General features: G+C 48.8%; 1 protein-coding gene across 1 annotated transcript in view; it reads right to left on the bottom strand.

Moving 5' to 3' along the window:
- DNAH9 (dynein axonemal heavy chain 9) overlaps window positions 1–15,106 on the bottom strand; it is a 332,476-nt gene that overhangs the window by 155,634 nt on the left and 161,736 nt on the right. The window contains exons 39-41 of the mRNA XM_042967844.1: window positions 2,666–2,831; window positions 923–1,025; window positions 205–444 (exon numbers count right to left, since the gene is read on the bottom strand). Of these exons, the coding sequence (XP_042823778.1) occupies window positions 205–444; window positions 923–1,025; window positions 2,666–2,831 (509 nt within the window). The remainder of the gene's footprint in view (window positions 1–204; window positions 445–922; window positions 1,026–2,665; window positions 2,832–15,106) is intronic.

Raw genomic sequence — 15,106 nt, 5'->3', positions numbered from 1 at the left:
GGAAACCATGTCTTTGTCAAACAGCACTCTACCTGGTTGACGTCCCTCCTCATGGAGCCCGTGGCCCCATCTACCTGATTGTGTTCATGATTCTGTACAAACGGCGCCTTTGCGTAACAGTTTGGTGCTGTTATTTTACCAAGAACGGAAGGGCCCAGATTATCAGCGAGCCTTTCAAGGGTGTCTCCGTACAGATGGACTCACCTGGAAAATGTTGGCGAGGTCTCGGAGATTGAAAACGTAGTGGAATTTGATCGCTGTGGGTAGGAATGTGGTGGCGATCTTCCGGTGGAAGGTGAGGGCCAGATTGATGAGCTGGGGGCTGGATTTCTGCAGAGACTCTGGGAAGTTTCCAAGCTTAAGGTGCTGAGTCAGGATGGTGCCGTAGATGGAGGCCAGGGCGTCTGCCCCAGGGAAGGAGAGGACAAGCACACTAAAGTGGCGCTGTATGAGAGAACAGGCAGGGGCCAGGGGTCAGAGTCAAGATCGCCTCTTGGGGCTCTGGGTAGAGCAACGAGGAATTCTTATGAGGCCTTTGGATTCTATATTCCGATCACACTTCTCACACTGAACCCAAACTTAGAACAGAACTTGAACTCAGAGCGTCTGAGCCCAAACTAGGATTTGACACTGGATATCCCCACGACCTTGGGAGAGTCATTTCATCTCTCTGATGTTTTCCCGCTCCAAAGAATGAGCTAAATCAGATGAACTCTATGGCCCCTTCCAGCTCTAAAAGCTTCATGGCTCTGGGTCTAGGAGTTTCTTTGTCTCCCCGGAAACGCAAATCAGCATCCCATATGATTCGCCACTTTGAGAGGCTGGACGGGGGAAGGACCAGTTACTACTTGGCATTGAGGGATGTGGGCCCTGGTGAGCTAGTATTTATTTAGGACTCAGGTACCACAGCTCCCTCCCATACCTGAAGCCGTGGGTTGATGGTGAAGCTGCCTGCCGTGGGGTTCATACAGGAGACATATTGCACATTCCTGATCTCCTTCAGGGACAGCTTGTTCCGGTCATACCTGGAACAGTCAGAAACCACAGGGAGAGCTGGGTGATGGCCCAGGCAGGTGAGTGCCTTGTTAGGGTGAGGTGGGATGTATCCTATCATTTATATGCTTGGGTGGTGAAAAAAAAAAAAAAAGCCTAGATCCATTGGTAGAGATCAGAAAAGGATAAGAGGCTGGGCCCAAATCCTGAGGGATCCAACATCTATGGAAAGATCATAGAAAAAAGAAGCCATAAAGGTCTAAGAGGTGGGGGGGCATTAGAGGGGTACGGCAGCCCAGAAGCCAAAGGAAGTTGGTTCCTTCCAAGAGGAGAGAGCAGTCAAAGAGAATCTGAAAGACAGTTGACCCAACGGGTCTGTCAGGTCTCACATAAAGATACAGTTAGTAGTTGAGCAGGAAAAATTCAGTAAAGTGGAGGAAACAAAAACCAGGGAGTGGAGTGAGCGGTGGTGGGGAAAGTGGGGAAGTGGAAATAGAGATATTTGGCTATGTGGGAAGAGAGAACGGGTCATCAGTTAGAAAATCATGTTTTTGAATGCAACAGAAGAAATCTAGGTGAGTCTCATTTCGACGAGAAGGAGCCGATCAGGAGGTAAGAGGCAGTTGCCGAAGGAGGTGGGGGGAGAGAAGAACCAGAGGCTGGTGACGGCTCGGCCTCAGGGAAGGTGGGTCAGGAGGAGGGAGGAAAGGAGGCTCTCATACAGCTACGGAGGCAGGAAAGAAACATGGTACCCGTGGTCACCAGCGAAGGTGGGGCGGGAAGTCCGAGGACAGACAGAAGGTCTGACGCAGCCATCGCTGCGAGCGGAAATGCAAACATGCTGAGGCAGCAGGGCGGGATTTCCAGAGAGCTCCTACTGCCCACTTTGGGCTTGTGGCCACGAATCTAAAGTAAAACTCGTGTGCCAGATCGATCTGTTCCTGTACAGCCGAGCCGCCCAGATGCTGGTGTGCACGCTGTGGGGGGATGTACATGGCAGGCATCCCGCAAAAGGTGTTAGCGATGGCTGAAAGGCGACTCAGGTCACCATCACAACCACGCTTCTCTCTGAATTCCCTGAATTCTCAGCAGCTAATTCGACGTGGGGTAGGAAGGCGAGCTAATTGTCTCCAATCACAGACTTTTTTTTTTTTTCTGGCAAGTTCAGACCTTTTGCCGTCAACAATTACGCTGTGGCCGGAGACAATAACAAAGTCTGCGAATTTCCCCGAAAGGGACAAAGGCTGTTCAGACCCGCGGACATATGTGCACCACACAGGGTGTTAGCGGTTATCGCTCAAGTACCCCCGCTCAGGGACTTGGGACCACAGCGGGGGACAGGACAGGTTCATTCTGCTTTGGGGGTTTGGAGAAAGCAACTTTTGAGATGAATGTTGAAGAAAAAGGTAGGTTTCCCCCCCCCCCCTTAGATAACAGCTCAGTATGTCCCCTGACCAAATTTCCCATGTCGGTACTGATTCCTGGGTCTGAAAGTGCACCCCAGGAGACACAGTCCTGTGGGGACTGTGGTTTGCTATGGGGATTCTCATCCAGCACCAGCACTAAAGTGCAGTTTGGGGCTCCAGGGGAACGGCCTTCAGCCCTGCCTTAGGCCTCCCCCCTTAGCCCCCCCAGCCCGCGGGCCCCAGGCCCTTTGCACATGTGTGCTTACCAGTGGCCATAGTCCAGATGCTGCCTGATGATGGTGTGGGGCTGCACGGTCCCATAGGCATCCACCTCAGGCAAGTTCATGTCATCAATGAAATAGATCAGCTTCTTGTTGCCTGGGGGGCCATAGTTTCTGCCGGCCTTCTTTTCTAGAGGCTTCTCCAGGACAGCTGAGGGGAGAGCCAGTGGGTGAGGGAAGGAGGTTCGAATCTCAGAGGCCAGTGCGGAGACAGAACCAGTGCCAAGGACAAGCCGTGGCGCAGCGTGCCCCTGCCTAAGTCCTGGCGTTCTACGGGACCAGAGGTGAAGCGGGAGCCCGCCTGGCACTAAGGGTGACTGCGTAGACCAGGCACCGAACACCTCACTACGCGTGGACCCTCTCGGGTTTCTACAAAAGCGCACCATCTCGTTTAATTCTTGCAACGTCGGTGCCGGATTCGTCTTAGCATCCCATTTCACAGAGGAGGAAACCGAGGCTCGGAAGAGCAAAGAAACTCTTCTAAGGGGAGGTCAGGGTACAAGTCTGGGACGGTTAACTTTCAGAGCCCAGGCTCCTCCGATCGTACCTGGGGTCCCCAGGTTCCTTTGCTTAGAGAGTCGAAACAGAAGATACCTTCCCGGTCTCAAGGCGTGGCACTCTACCCTCGAGGAAATCTCCAGATAATCGGATTGTGGAGAGACCTGCCCGCTCTGGCTGAGACAGCACAGGAGCGCGGAGGCCGGGGCTCCCTTATCGGCGTGGGTGGAGGCCCCACCCACCTGAGTTTCTTTTCTAGAGGCTTCTAGAAGCCTGGGGTACAAAACGGGAGCTGCTGGGGGCGCCTGAGTGGCTCGGTCGGTTAAGCAGGTGGCTTCGGCTCACGGGTCGTGGGTTCGAGCCCCGCGCCGGGCTCCGTGCTGACCTACTTGGGATCCTCTCTCTCCCTCTCTCTCTGCCCCTCCCCTGCTCTCTCTCAAAAATAAATAAATAAAAACATTAAAAACAAAAACCAGGAGCTGTTGGATATTTTGTGAGCATATTCTCAGAGTATTCATCTCCCAGGTGGGGGTGGGGTCTTCCCCGAGTGGGAACAGGAGCAGAGAATTGCCCGGAAGCTTCCAGCAATGCCAAGGGCTCCTCCACTGCTTTCAGGTCACCAGGACCCTATCAGAGCATCTCCGTGCTTTTCCCGAGACTTCAGTACAGAATGACTCTCTTCTAGGAAGTGTTTCTTCAAACGGCACCGTAGTCCAGCGTGACGGGACTTGCTTAGAACAAACTTAAGTAATAGAGTGGAGATACGTGCATTTTTTCCCCCAATAAAGCAATTAAATATGTATCGCAAGAACCGACATGTCTTATTATAGCTGGAAGCTCGAAGAAGCATGAGTCTTCCCTTGAAAAACAAGTTTGTAAACAAGGAGAAGGTGTCAACAGACATTTGGAGGTGACCGAGAGGAAGACAAGTCCCTTCGAGAAGCCTGAAGATTCTTAATTGTCTGGTCCTGAGTTAAATTAAGGGTTTCAAATACGAATTAGATTTCAATTTAATTAGCATCCAATTAACATACACCATCAACCAATTAATCACCCAACACCTTTCTCCCCCTAAAGATATAACAACCATATACGAGATCTGTCAAAAGGAAATATAATTAATGGGCTGCCAAGGACACGTTTTTGAGAACAGGCCTTCTCGTAACTTCTCTTCTTAGGAAGACTTGTTTTCTCCTCCCCGCAAAGGAGGGATATTCAAATCAACCCCTGGAATGGACCAGACCCCTCTAATTTGGGTCCGTCCAGCTCTACGTGCTTCTGAAGGATTATTGAGGAGGAAACCGCATCAGTTTGCAAGAAGCGGGCTGGGAACGCCTTGGACCATCCCAGCAGGATGCTGCCGAGTCCCCCAGGGAGGGAGGACTCCCTCAGGAAAGGCAGCCGTGTTTTTGCTCCCTACGGGGCCAGACGCTGTTGAAACTCCCCTCCCGGACGCAGGGCGGGAAGTGACAGTTTCCAGGCAGAACCAGAGAAGCAGGTGGACTTAAGTTGATGGCGAAGGCATCCCATGCGCGAGACGCACAAGGACATGTGATCGTCCCCTCACATTTCAGGGTCCTGCATCATCGCAGACAAGTCCTGCCGGTCAAGCCCATACCTGGACCCCTCCGAGTTCATCAGCTCACCGAACGTCTCCCCTCGGACGGGCTGGTGTCCCGCCTGTGGCCGCGTGTGGCACCTGCTGCTCTCCGCTCTTCACACAGTTCCTTCTGCGAGATCACAACACCATCGTGCGGTCTAAGAGCAAGTGTGGTTCCGTCCACAAACCTCGCATCTCGGTTCTTCTCTCTCGAGGCTGCCCTATTCACTCTCTCTGCTGCAGCCATCCTGTTCCGACATGTTCGCTGCCACAGGGCCTTTGCGCTGGCTGTTGTCCTCCCTGCCGTTAATCCTATCTCCCAAATGCCAACAGAGCTTGCTCCCTCGCTTCCATCAGACATTAACCTGCTCCAATGCCATCTCTCGGTGAGCCCTTGCCTGCCCTCTAGCCAAAATTCACCCCTCACCCCAGTTCTCTGTGCCGGCTTCGTTATTCTCTGTGACACGCATCACCACTTAAAATGCCATACATTCAACTTATGTATCGTGTGGGTGTCACCTTAACCCCCTCCGCACTATAAACTCCACGAGGACAGGAAATCTTTCTCTGCTTTTTTTTATCTCGCACACAGTAGGGTGTCCGAAAGACATCCATAAAATTAAGGAAGGAGCGAATGATAAGCCCCAGGAATAGCAAAGAAAGATACGTTATATCAATGTCGTAATTAAGAACACAGAAGCTGAGGCTGTTTGCATGCCTTGCCGAGTGAGGATCCAGGTCTGTAGATACTGAGGCTGATGCACCTTGCGTATCACCCCGAGAGAGAGCCCTCGCAGGCAAGCCCTGACACCCCAGCCCCCGTTTATGTGTGCCCCTGGCCACCCCTGTCCCACAGATTCTTACGGTCTCTGAGCTCAGAGTAGGATGTCTGTTCTTCCGCAAAGCATCGCTAACGGCTCTATATGGAGCCCATTACACGCCTGTCATCACTGACCCCTCAGAGCAGCCCTATCATGTGTTAAAAATCTTTTAACAAATGAGCGGGTTCGAGGGTTTGAGCCCCACCTCAGGCTCCATGCTGATAGTGCAGAACCTACTTGGGATTCTCTCTCTCTCTCTCTCTCTCTCTCTCTCTCTCCCTCCCTCCCTCCCTCCCTCCCTCCCTCTCTGCCTCTCCCCCACTTGCTCTAGAGAAGCAAGAGGCTTACAGAGAATAAAGGACTCTGTCCCAGGTCCCACAGCCACCGAGTGGCCCAGCCAGGATGTTAACCTGGGTTACCTCGGGTCGCAAATCACTTAAACGTTGTCACGAGGTGACTTCTGCGCTGAAGAAATCCCCGGTTTCATGAACCCACCGCCTGGCCACACTTTTTGACAGAGATCATGAGTAATTAATCACGTCTCATTTTGTACCGCTTCTCCTTTGCTTCGAGCTATTTCCTTTCTACACCATCTAGTTTTTCATGTGTTAAGACATTTCCATTATACTGTACAGACTTTGCGTTTATTCCTTCCAAATATAATCATGCTCTGCGTGATTGTAAAAGTAATACATATTCATTCCATAAAGATTAAAAAACAGAGAAAATCATAATGATGAAAACGAAAATTACCTGTAATTCGATCACCTCGCGGGAGCCACTGTTTTCAATATCTTGGTGAATTTCATTCCAGTCTATTTGGTCTGTTTGGTTTTTCCTTTACAAAGTCAGTTTTGCATATTCTGCTTGTGTGTGTGTATATATGTACAAACAGATACACTTTGTCCATCCACATAAACATTATATGATAATATTAGCCTCCTAAAACATGATTTTAGGGGTGCCTGGGTGGCGCAGTCAGTTAAGCGTCCGACTTCAGCCAGGTCACGATCTCGCGGTCCGTGAGTTCGAGCCCCGCGTCGGGCTCTGGGCTGATGGCTCGGAGCCTGGAGCCTGTTTCCGATTCTGTGTCTCCCTCTCTCTCTGCCCCTCCCCCATTCATGCTCTGTCTCTCTCTGTCCCAAAAATAAATAAAAAACGTTGAAAAAAAAATTTTTTTTAAAACATGATTTTAATTGCTGCACCGTGTCCCATAATTTGGAGGTACCAAAATTTATGGAGTGGTTTCTCTGTCGTCTCAAATCTATGCTGTATTCCATTTTTTTCCTATACTCTGAAGCCACCTCCGCTTATCCTGAGCTGTGTGTCTGGCCCACGAGGTGACAGATGTTTTCATGATTTAATTTCCTGTCATCTCCTTTTTGAAAGACAGGCGGACGAGCTATCTGTAATGATGGAAGAGTGAGGCTCCCCGGGTTGAGGGTTCGACTGGATCTTTTCGGGTCCTGTCTAACCTCAACCTGTTAATGAGTGAGTTACAGAGATTCACATCGCACAGAGATTCAGACGCCTGAGCGCCTATCTAATGAGTGTAATTAAGGGCTCAAATATTTGTTAAACGAATCATTTAAATTGCAGGTGGATGGTAAGAGAATTCAGAATCGTGAAGTGCATCATCTTCAGCCTCCTCTCTTTACGCTGCCGATATAAGTCCCTCGATGCCTGGTCCGTTTCTTTGCTTCTCCTTTTCGCTTTCTAGACTGTCTTGTCTATGGGTCATTGCAAATTCTTTTAGTCTTAAAAATTACTTATATTTTCTTTTAATTTTTAAATATTTTTGAGAGAGAGAGAGAGAGAGCGAGTGCACGAGGGGCAGAGAGAGAGGGAGACACAGAATCTGAAGCAGGCACCAGGCTCCGAGCTGTCAGCACAGAGCCCGACGTGGGGCTTGAACCCATGAACTGTGAGATCAGAAGTCAGACGCTTAACCAACTGAGCCACCCAGGCACCCCAAATTACTCATATTTTCTAAAAAAAAAAAAACAAGAGAGGCTTCAAGTATTTGCAGACATAAAACAGACCAATTAAAGGAGACTAACCAAGGATTCCAAAGCCATATAGGAAAAGAAACGTGACTGGACCCATGATCCAGGTAACAGGCTTACTGTAACCAAATAAAAATGTATCTCACGCCTACCTGAAATCTCAGAACTAAACCTGCGTTTAGTTACAGCAACCACGACATCCTGGATTACTGGTACACATCCACCTCTAATTTTCTACGAAAAAAAAATTTCCAGGCGCTAAATTCTAGCGGGCATGTATCCCGGATACTTACTAAAGGAATATCAGGCTGCAGGATGAGCAAGGTCGCCAATGGGCGTTTTACAGGAGATGTAACAGTAACTTAAAGTTATCTTTCATCCTCCTGAGCCTCAGAGAAGCCCAAGGGCGGATCATTAAATTGTAACTCAGTAAAGGAAAGGAAAGCATTGCAGTGGGTCTGTGGGTTTAGAAGGATAGGAGGAGGGCGGGTCCCTGCCTCCCTCAACACGAGGGTTCAGTGTTCTTGATCTGTGCTCTGGGCAGCTGCTGGAGAGAAGTCAGTTGGAATCTGAGTCTTTCAATGACTACCCGAAGGGCCGATTTGATTTACTCTCAAAGGGAAAACTATCCATGTGCTCTAGATATCAGATGAACGGAAGCAAAGTTGGCATTCGGGCGTGAAAAGCAAGAAGCCTGACCCAGAATCTCATCAAAGCCGATCAAATAAGACCGTTTGGCTCTTAACTCCTTGTGGGCCTTTCAGGGAGGTCCCTTAACACCTCTAAGCCTCATTTTTCTCATCTTGCAAAAACAGAGACGGTCAGATCTGTGATGGACACCGTTTCCAAAATCCTCCTCTCGGAGTCACTTTCCAGCGAGGGTGGCCCTGTGACACAGTTCTGAACGGGAAGACACATGTATAGGTCACCGGGGTTCCTGGAGAGCTCTCGTTCCCTGACATGGGCCCTAACTCTCTCCTTTATCTTTTCCTTTGTTCCACTGGGAACGCAGATGTGATGGCAGGAGCAGCAGCCATTCTGCCAACCTGAGGAAGCCGCTAAGAGAATACATATTATACCATCGATACCATCGAGCCACGGATTTCGCATTAGTAACTGCCTCCCTCAAGACTTCTTGCTGCGTGAAAAACAAATTCTGTCCACGTCACTGCCGTCAGATTTTCTGCTGCGTGGCAAAGGCATGGCTGACATGGTGCCTCACTGGATGGGGAGGGTTAAATGCACTAAAGGGGCGGGACCCTGAGCCCAGTGTTTGGCACAGTACAAACAGCACATAAAGCACGTGTTGCCTCCACGGGTGAGCCATGGGAATGCCTTGAAACACAACCCCATTTGTACTTGAGAGTACTGGGCCTGCACTGAGAACCATGGTTGGTGGAGACCCCAGAGCTGGAAGAGATGAGACACAAGAGGCACAGGGTTTATCAAGCAGCTGCGTCCCCTATAAAAGAACATCTGATTTTGAGAAACAGGGCGTTTGATGGGCTAGCGGAACCGTCAACTGTAAAATATCCCCCCGCAGACCTCCATGAATTGACCTGCACGGTGGGGTTACTTCCCATTTGAACGTCAGAACCTTTCTTACCAAAACGTTGTTTTTGTTTTAAAAACTTTTTAATGTTTTTATTTATTTTTGAGAGAGTGAGAGAGCGAGCGAGCATGAGTGGGGGAGGGGCAGAGAGGGAGACACAGGATCCGAAACAGGCTCCAGGCTCTGAGCTGTCGGCACAGAGCCCGACGCGGGGCTCGAACTCACGGACCGCGAGATCATGACCTGAGCCGAAGTCGGACGCCCAACCGACTGAGCCACCCAGGTGCCCCAACATTATTTTTGTTTTAGTATAGTTGAAGTTAAACCCCCTTTCCAAGCAAAAGGGGTTTACCTGGGTTCCTTATGTTTTGGCAGTGAGGGGTTTTAGAAATGATCGCATAATAGTTATAGACTCTTAAATTCAGGAAGGGTTTTAATATTATTATAGTAACAGCTTCCACTTACTAAGCATTTACTTTATGGTAGGACTCATTGTGAGTTTTTTACATATTTTATCTTGCTATTCAAAAATGAAAAGAATGAACTATTGAAACACTCAACAACAGGGACAAAACTCAAAATCATGCCGAGTGAATAAAGCCAGACCAAAAAAAAAAAAAAAAAAAAAAAAAAAAAAAAAACCAACCAAAAAAGAAACAAAAAAAAAAAAAAAGAAAGGGAAAAAAAAGCATGTATTGTGTGATTCCATCACAGGCAATTCTAGAAAATACGAACTAACCGACTGCGACAGAAACCGGTCAGTGGTTGCCTAGGCATGGGCAGGGTGGAAAGGGAGGGAGGGAGGGATTGCCCAAGAACACCAGAAACTTCCAGAGGTGATGGATATGCTCATTATTTCAACCATAGTGATGGTGTCGGGGGTGTGTAAGTATTTCAAAACTTCTCACATTGTATACTTTAGTATTATTTTTAAATGTCTGTTTTTGAGGGAGAGAGAGAGAGTGTGCGAGCACGAGAGGGACAGAGAGAGGGAGACAGAATCCCAAGCAGGCTCTGTGTTGTCAGCGCAGAGCCCGATGCAGGGCTTGAACCCACGGACCGTGAGCTCATGACCTGGGACCCCAACCCTTTATCGGATATGTCCTTTGCAAATACCTTCTCCAATTCAGTAGGCTGCCTTTGAGTTTTGTTGATTGTTTCCTTTGCTGTGCAGAAGCTTTTCACTTTGATGAAGTCCCAATAGGCTATTTTTACTTTTGTTTCCCTTGCCTCAGGAGACGCATCTAGAAAGAATTTGCTATGGCCGACGTCAAAGAGGTTACTGTCTGTGTTCTCCCCCAGGATTTTGATGGTTTCGGGTCTCACACTTGGGTCTTTAATCCATTTTGCGAAGCATCACGGGTCACCAGGGAAACACAAACCAAAACCACAGTATCGCCTCACACCTGTCAGAAGGGCTAACATCAACAACACAAGAAACAACAGGTGCTTATGGGATGCGGGCACAGGGAACCCTCTTGCACTGTTGGTGCGAATGCAAAATGGTGCAGCCACCCTGGAAAACGGTATGGAGGGGCCTCGGAAAGTTAAAGGCAGAAATATCCTACGATCTAGCAACCGCACTACTAGGTATTTATCTGAAGAATATAAAAAGTATTAATTCAAAGGGATACATACAGCCCAATGTTTATAGCAACACTATCTACAGTAGCTACACTGTGGACACAGCCCAAGTGTCCATCCACCAATGAATGGATACAGAGGCGGTTGAATGGATACAGAGGATACAGAGGCGGTATATATACACAATGGAATATCACTCAGCCATAAAAAAAGAGTGAAATGTTGCCACTTGCAACAACGTGGATGGATCCAGGTAGCCTGATGCTAAACGAAGTAAGCCGGAGAAAGACAAACACCATCTGGTTTCACGCACAGGTGGAATTTAAGAAACAAAGCAAGGGAGCCAAGGGGGAAAGGAGACACAAACCAAGAAACAGACTCGTAACCGCAGAGAACAAACCGAGGGTCACCAGGCGGGAGGAGGTGGGGGATGGGGGGAAAGAGGAGATGGGGATTAAGGAGTGCACTTGTATGGAGCACCGGGTGTTGTATGGAAGACTGGAATCACCCTATCGGATGCTTGGAATTATTATTATACTGCGTGTTGGCTGAAACTTAAAAACCTAAGAGAAGGTGTAGATTCAGAGTGATACACATCAACTTTAGTACTTGGTCGATGAGGGGCAGGAAGGAGGGTGGGGGTGGTGTGCTGGCTGTACTTACTGCTACGATTTGTAGCAAAACGACAAAATTTTAACATCTGTGAAATCTGGGTGGTGGGTACATGGGCATCTGTTGCATTATTTTCTGTCCCTCCCTGCAGGCTTGAGATATTTCATAATTTCTAAAAAGTTTAAGTAATTCTCCATCGCTCCTTCTTAGCGTCTAGTTCTCCTTGCCAGGGGCACCTGCTGTTATCAGTTGTGTGTACTTCTTGAAATATTCTAAGTGTATATAAGCATAGGTATGTGAGTGTATATATATGTATACTTTTATATCTTTTTAATTAAAAAATTTTTTATATTAATTTTTAATTTTTTTAACATTTATTCATTATTGAGAGAGAGAGAGAGACAGAGCATGAGCAAGGGAGGGGCGGAGAGAGGAGAAGACACAGAATCCGAAGCAGGTTCCAGGCTCTGAGCTGTGAGCACAGAGCCTGATGCGGGGCTCGAACTCACAAACCTTGAGACCATGACCTGGGCTGAAGTCGGACGCCCAACTGACTGAGCCACCAGGCACCCCAGTTTATTTATTTTGAGGGAGACAGAGACAGTGTGAGTACAGGAGGGGCAGAGAGAGAGAGAAAATCCCAAGCAGGCTTTGCATTATGAGTGCAGAGCCCGATGTGGGGCTTGATGTGTGTTTATAACGGGTCTGAAGTGGCCCCACACACATCTTGCACACCTGTCTGGGTGTACTACCTGCCCCGGGAAGCAGACCATATACCACAGCACACTGGATCTGTTCGTAATTACGCAGGCTCTTAGGCACAAAAGGCGACGGAGGCACTCGGCTGCAGAAAGAGCGTTGGGCTCAGGATGTGCGTGGGAGAACCTGCCTCTTGTCCGAGACCGGGGTAGCTGCCCTTTGAGAATCTCCTTTCTGACATGTTCTCTGCCCTCTGGGATACCAGGTTCCTGGCTCCCCTTTTCCTAAGCGTCATCAGCATCCTTTCTCCTGCCATTTTGTTGCTTCTAAAACGTTTTAGGCTGAGAGGCCAAATAAACAAAGTTGTTTGGACTGTGACCAACAGAAAGAGGCATGAGGCTCCACGTAAGGGAATTCAGCATTTTCTTTTTCTTTTTTGCCAGAGTCACGGGTATGAGCTCTGCTGCGTGGGCTTTGTGGCCTTTATGCTGCTCCTCTTGGGCCCTGGGTTAGTCCCAAGTTCCTGGCTGCTTCTGGACAGCAGAAGCTTCACCCACCTCTAGTGTGGAGGATGGAAGGGACCAAGAGGCCACCAGGGAGCTAACGGGACGCAGGAGTGTTGCGTCCAGCTGCAGTGACGGCCGGTGTTATCCTGGCCCCATCTGACAGCAGGCTGACTCTTCTGAATAATTCTCTGTGTTTCACCAGGACAGGAGGAGAAAATCCTCCAGGTTGGGGACCCAGGAGAAGACGGAGAGGTCCGGGCGAGAGGACCCGGGAGAAGAGCAAGCAGCTCGTCTCCCTTTCCTTGGTTATGAATTTTTACTATTTAAAGTGTTTGCTTACATGCAGAAACCTGACAATAGGATTCTAGAGAACAACTCCTCCAGAACACTCGAATGTTACCACGAACGGTAATAGTAATAACAGCAAATATTTATTACGGTTTTTGTGGCAGTTTCCTACCAGGGAGGCAATGTAACCTTGTTGTTAAGGGCAAGGCTCCGGGGGCGCCTGGGTGGCTAGGTTGGTTGAAGTTTTGACTTTGAGTCAGGTCATGATCTCGCGGTTCACGAGTTAGAGCTCCGTGTCGGGGTCCTCAATCACAGCATGGAGCCTGCTTGGGATGGTCTCTCTCCCTCTCCCTCTGCCTCTCCCGGGCACCTTCTCTGTCTCAAAAATAAACAACAACAACAAAAGAGCACAGACTCTGTCTGGGTTCAAACCCTGGCTCCATCATTACTCTCGGCATGGCCTTATTTAACTCCTCTGCCTTGACTTTCTCATCTACAACACAGGGACGATACAAGGACTTACTTTATGGGGCTGTAAATGATGAAATGATTTAAAAACATGTCAACTTCCGGGGCACCTGGGTGGCTCAGTCGGTTAACTGCCTGGCTGTCGGTTTCGGCTCAGGTCACGATCTCACGGCTCGTGAGTTTGAGCCCCGCATCAGGCTCCACGCAGACAGTATGGAGCCTGCTTGGGATTCTCTCTCTTTGGCTCTCTCTCTGCCCCTCCCCTGCTTGCATGCGCACTCTCTCTCTCAAAAATAAATCAACTTTAAAAAAAATTATGCAAAATAACTAAATAAAAACAGGTCAACTTCCAATGTCAGGTTGGCACCTGACACATACTTGATGAATGTTTGATAAATGCCACTTGTTGATATTAGCCTACTGATCATAGATTTAAGAATCAGAGAAAATGGGCAGAGCTCATCATCTGGTCGGTCACCGGACTCCAGGCTTGCAAATAAGGGCAGGTATATTCTCCCAGGAACAAACAGGGTCAACAAGTGAGCCAGACAAGCACGTGACGTCCACTTATGACCACCGCCGGGCATTAACGTGGCAATGTCAGGCCACGATGCAAGGCCACGACACAGCATACCATGATGGTGGCCAAGGTCTCATGGAAGAGAGATGAAGCGAGTGAGAGCCTGTTGTTAACACTGAGGGAATTCTGCAAGCTGGATTATTAAGCACAGCCATTATTTAAACAATAAATTAGATAATGAGGCACCTGGGCGGCTCAGTCAGTTGAGCATCTGACTCTTGATTTTGGCTCAGATCATGATCCCAGGGTCATGGGATTGAGCCCTGTGTTGGGCTCCATGCTGGGCACAAAGCCTACTTGAGATTCTCTCTCTCTCTCTCTCTCTCTCTCTCTCTCTCTCCCTCTCTCTCTCTCTCTCTCCCTCTCTCTCTCCCTCCCTCTGACCCTCTCCCCTGTTCGTGTGCACACACTCTCTAATAAAAAAAGATAAAATATAAATTAGGGGTGCCTGGGTGGCTCAGTCGGTTGAGCGTCCGACTTCAGCTCAGGCCATGATCTCACAGTCTGGTCTGTGAGTTCAAGCCCTGCATCGGGCTCTGTGATGACAGCTCGGAGCCTGGACCCTGCTTTGGATTATTCTGTGTCTCCCTCCCCTCTCTGTCCCTCCTCAACTCGCACTCTGTTTCTCTGTCTCTGTGTCTCAAAAAAAAAAAAAAAAAATTAAAAAATAAATAAGCTTACAACTAATTACATTATATTACAAAAAAAAAAAAGGTAAGGATATTCAAAACTCATCATATCTGAATGATTTTTACCCACTCTGCCTGGGAAGTGGAAATACCATGGAGGGTGACCACCACAAATGTGGGAGTATTTCCACCACAGAAACGGATAGGTTTGTCTGGGTGCTTGTGCAGTTTTCACAAGGTGCCGGAGAAAAAAGCGTTAACCGTGCAGATGAAACTTCAAAGCACATCATGCCCGTAGCCATTTACAGGGGCAAGAGCAACAAAGAAAACGCAAGTGTTCTTTGGCTGTTCACAGACGCTCACGTCACCGACCCACTAGTGAATCTGTGCCACGAGCCTTCCTCATTTCGTGTTGTCTTACTTGTTCAGGTTCACGTGGGCACTAGGGTCGCGACGGACCCTGGGCAGCATTCATGAGCCCAGCAGGGGGTGAAGCCCCGAGGCTCGCTTGACAAAGGGGCGGAGGAGGGCCTGTCACTGAGGGGTGACAGGTGCAGGCGTGCGGGTGCCTAACTGCTCTGAG

This window comes from Panthera tigris, chromosome E1 (genome assembly GCF_018350195.1).
Source record: "Panthera tigris isolate Pti1 chromosome E1, P.tigris_Pti1_mat1.1, whole genome shotgun sequence".
NCBI classification, from domain to species: Eukaryota; Metazoa; Chordata; class Mammalia; order Carnivora; family Felidae; genus Panthera; species Panthera tigris.
Note: the sequence above shows the minus strand (reverse complement) of the source record. Positions and strands in the feature narration are given on the sequence as shown.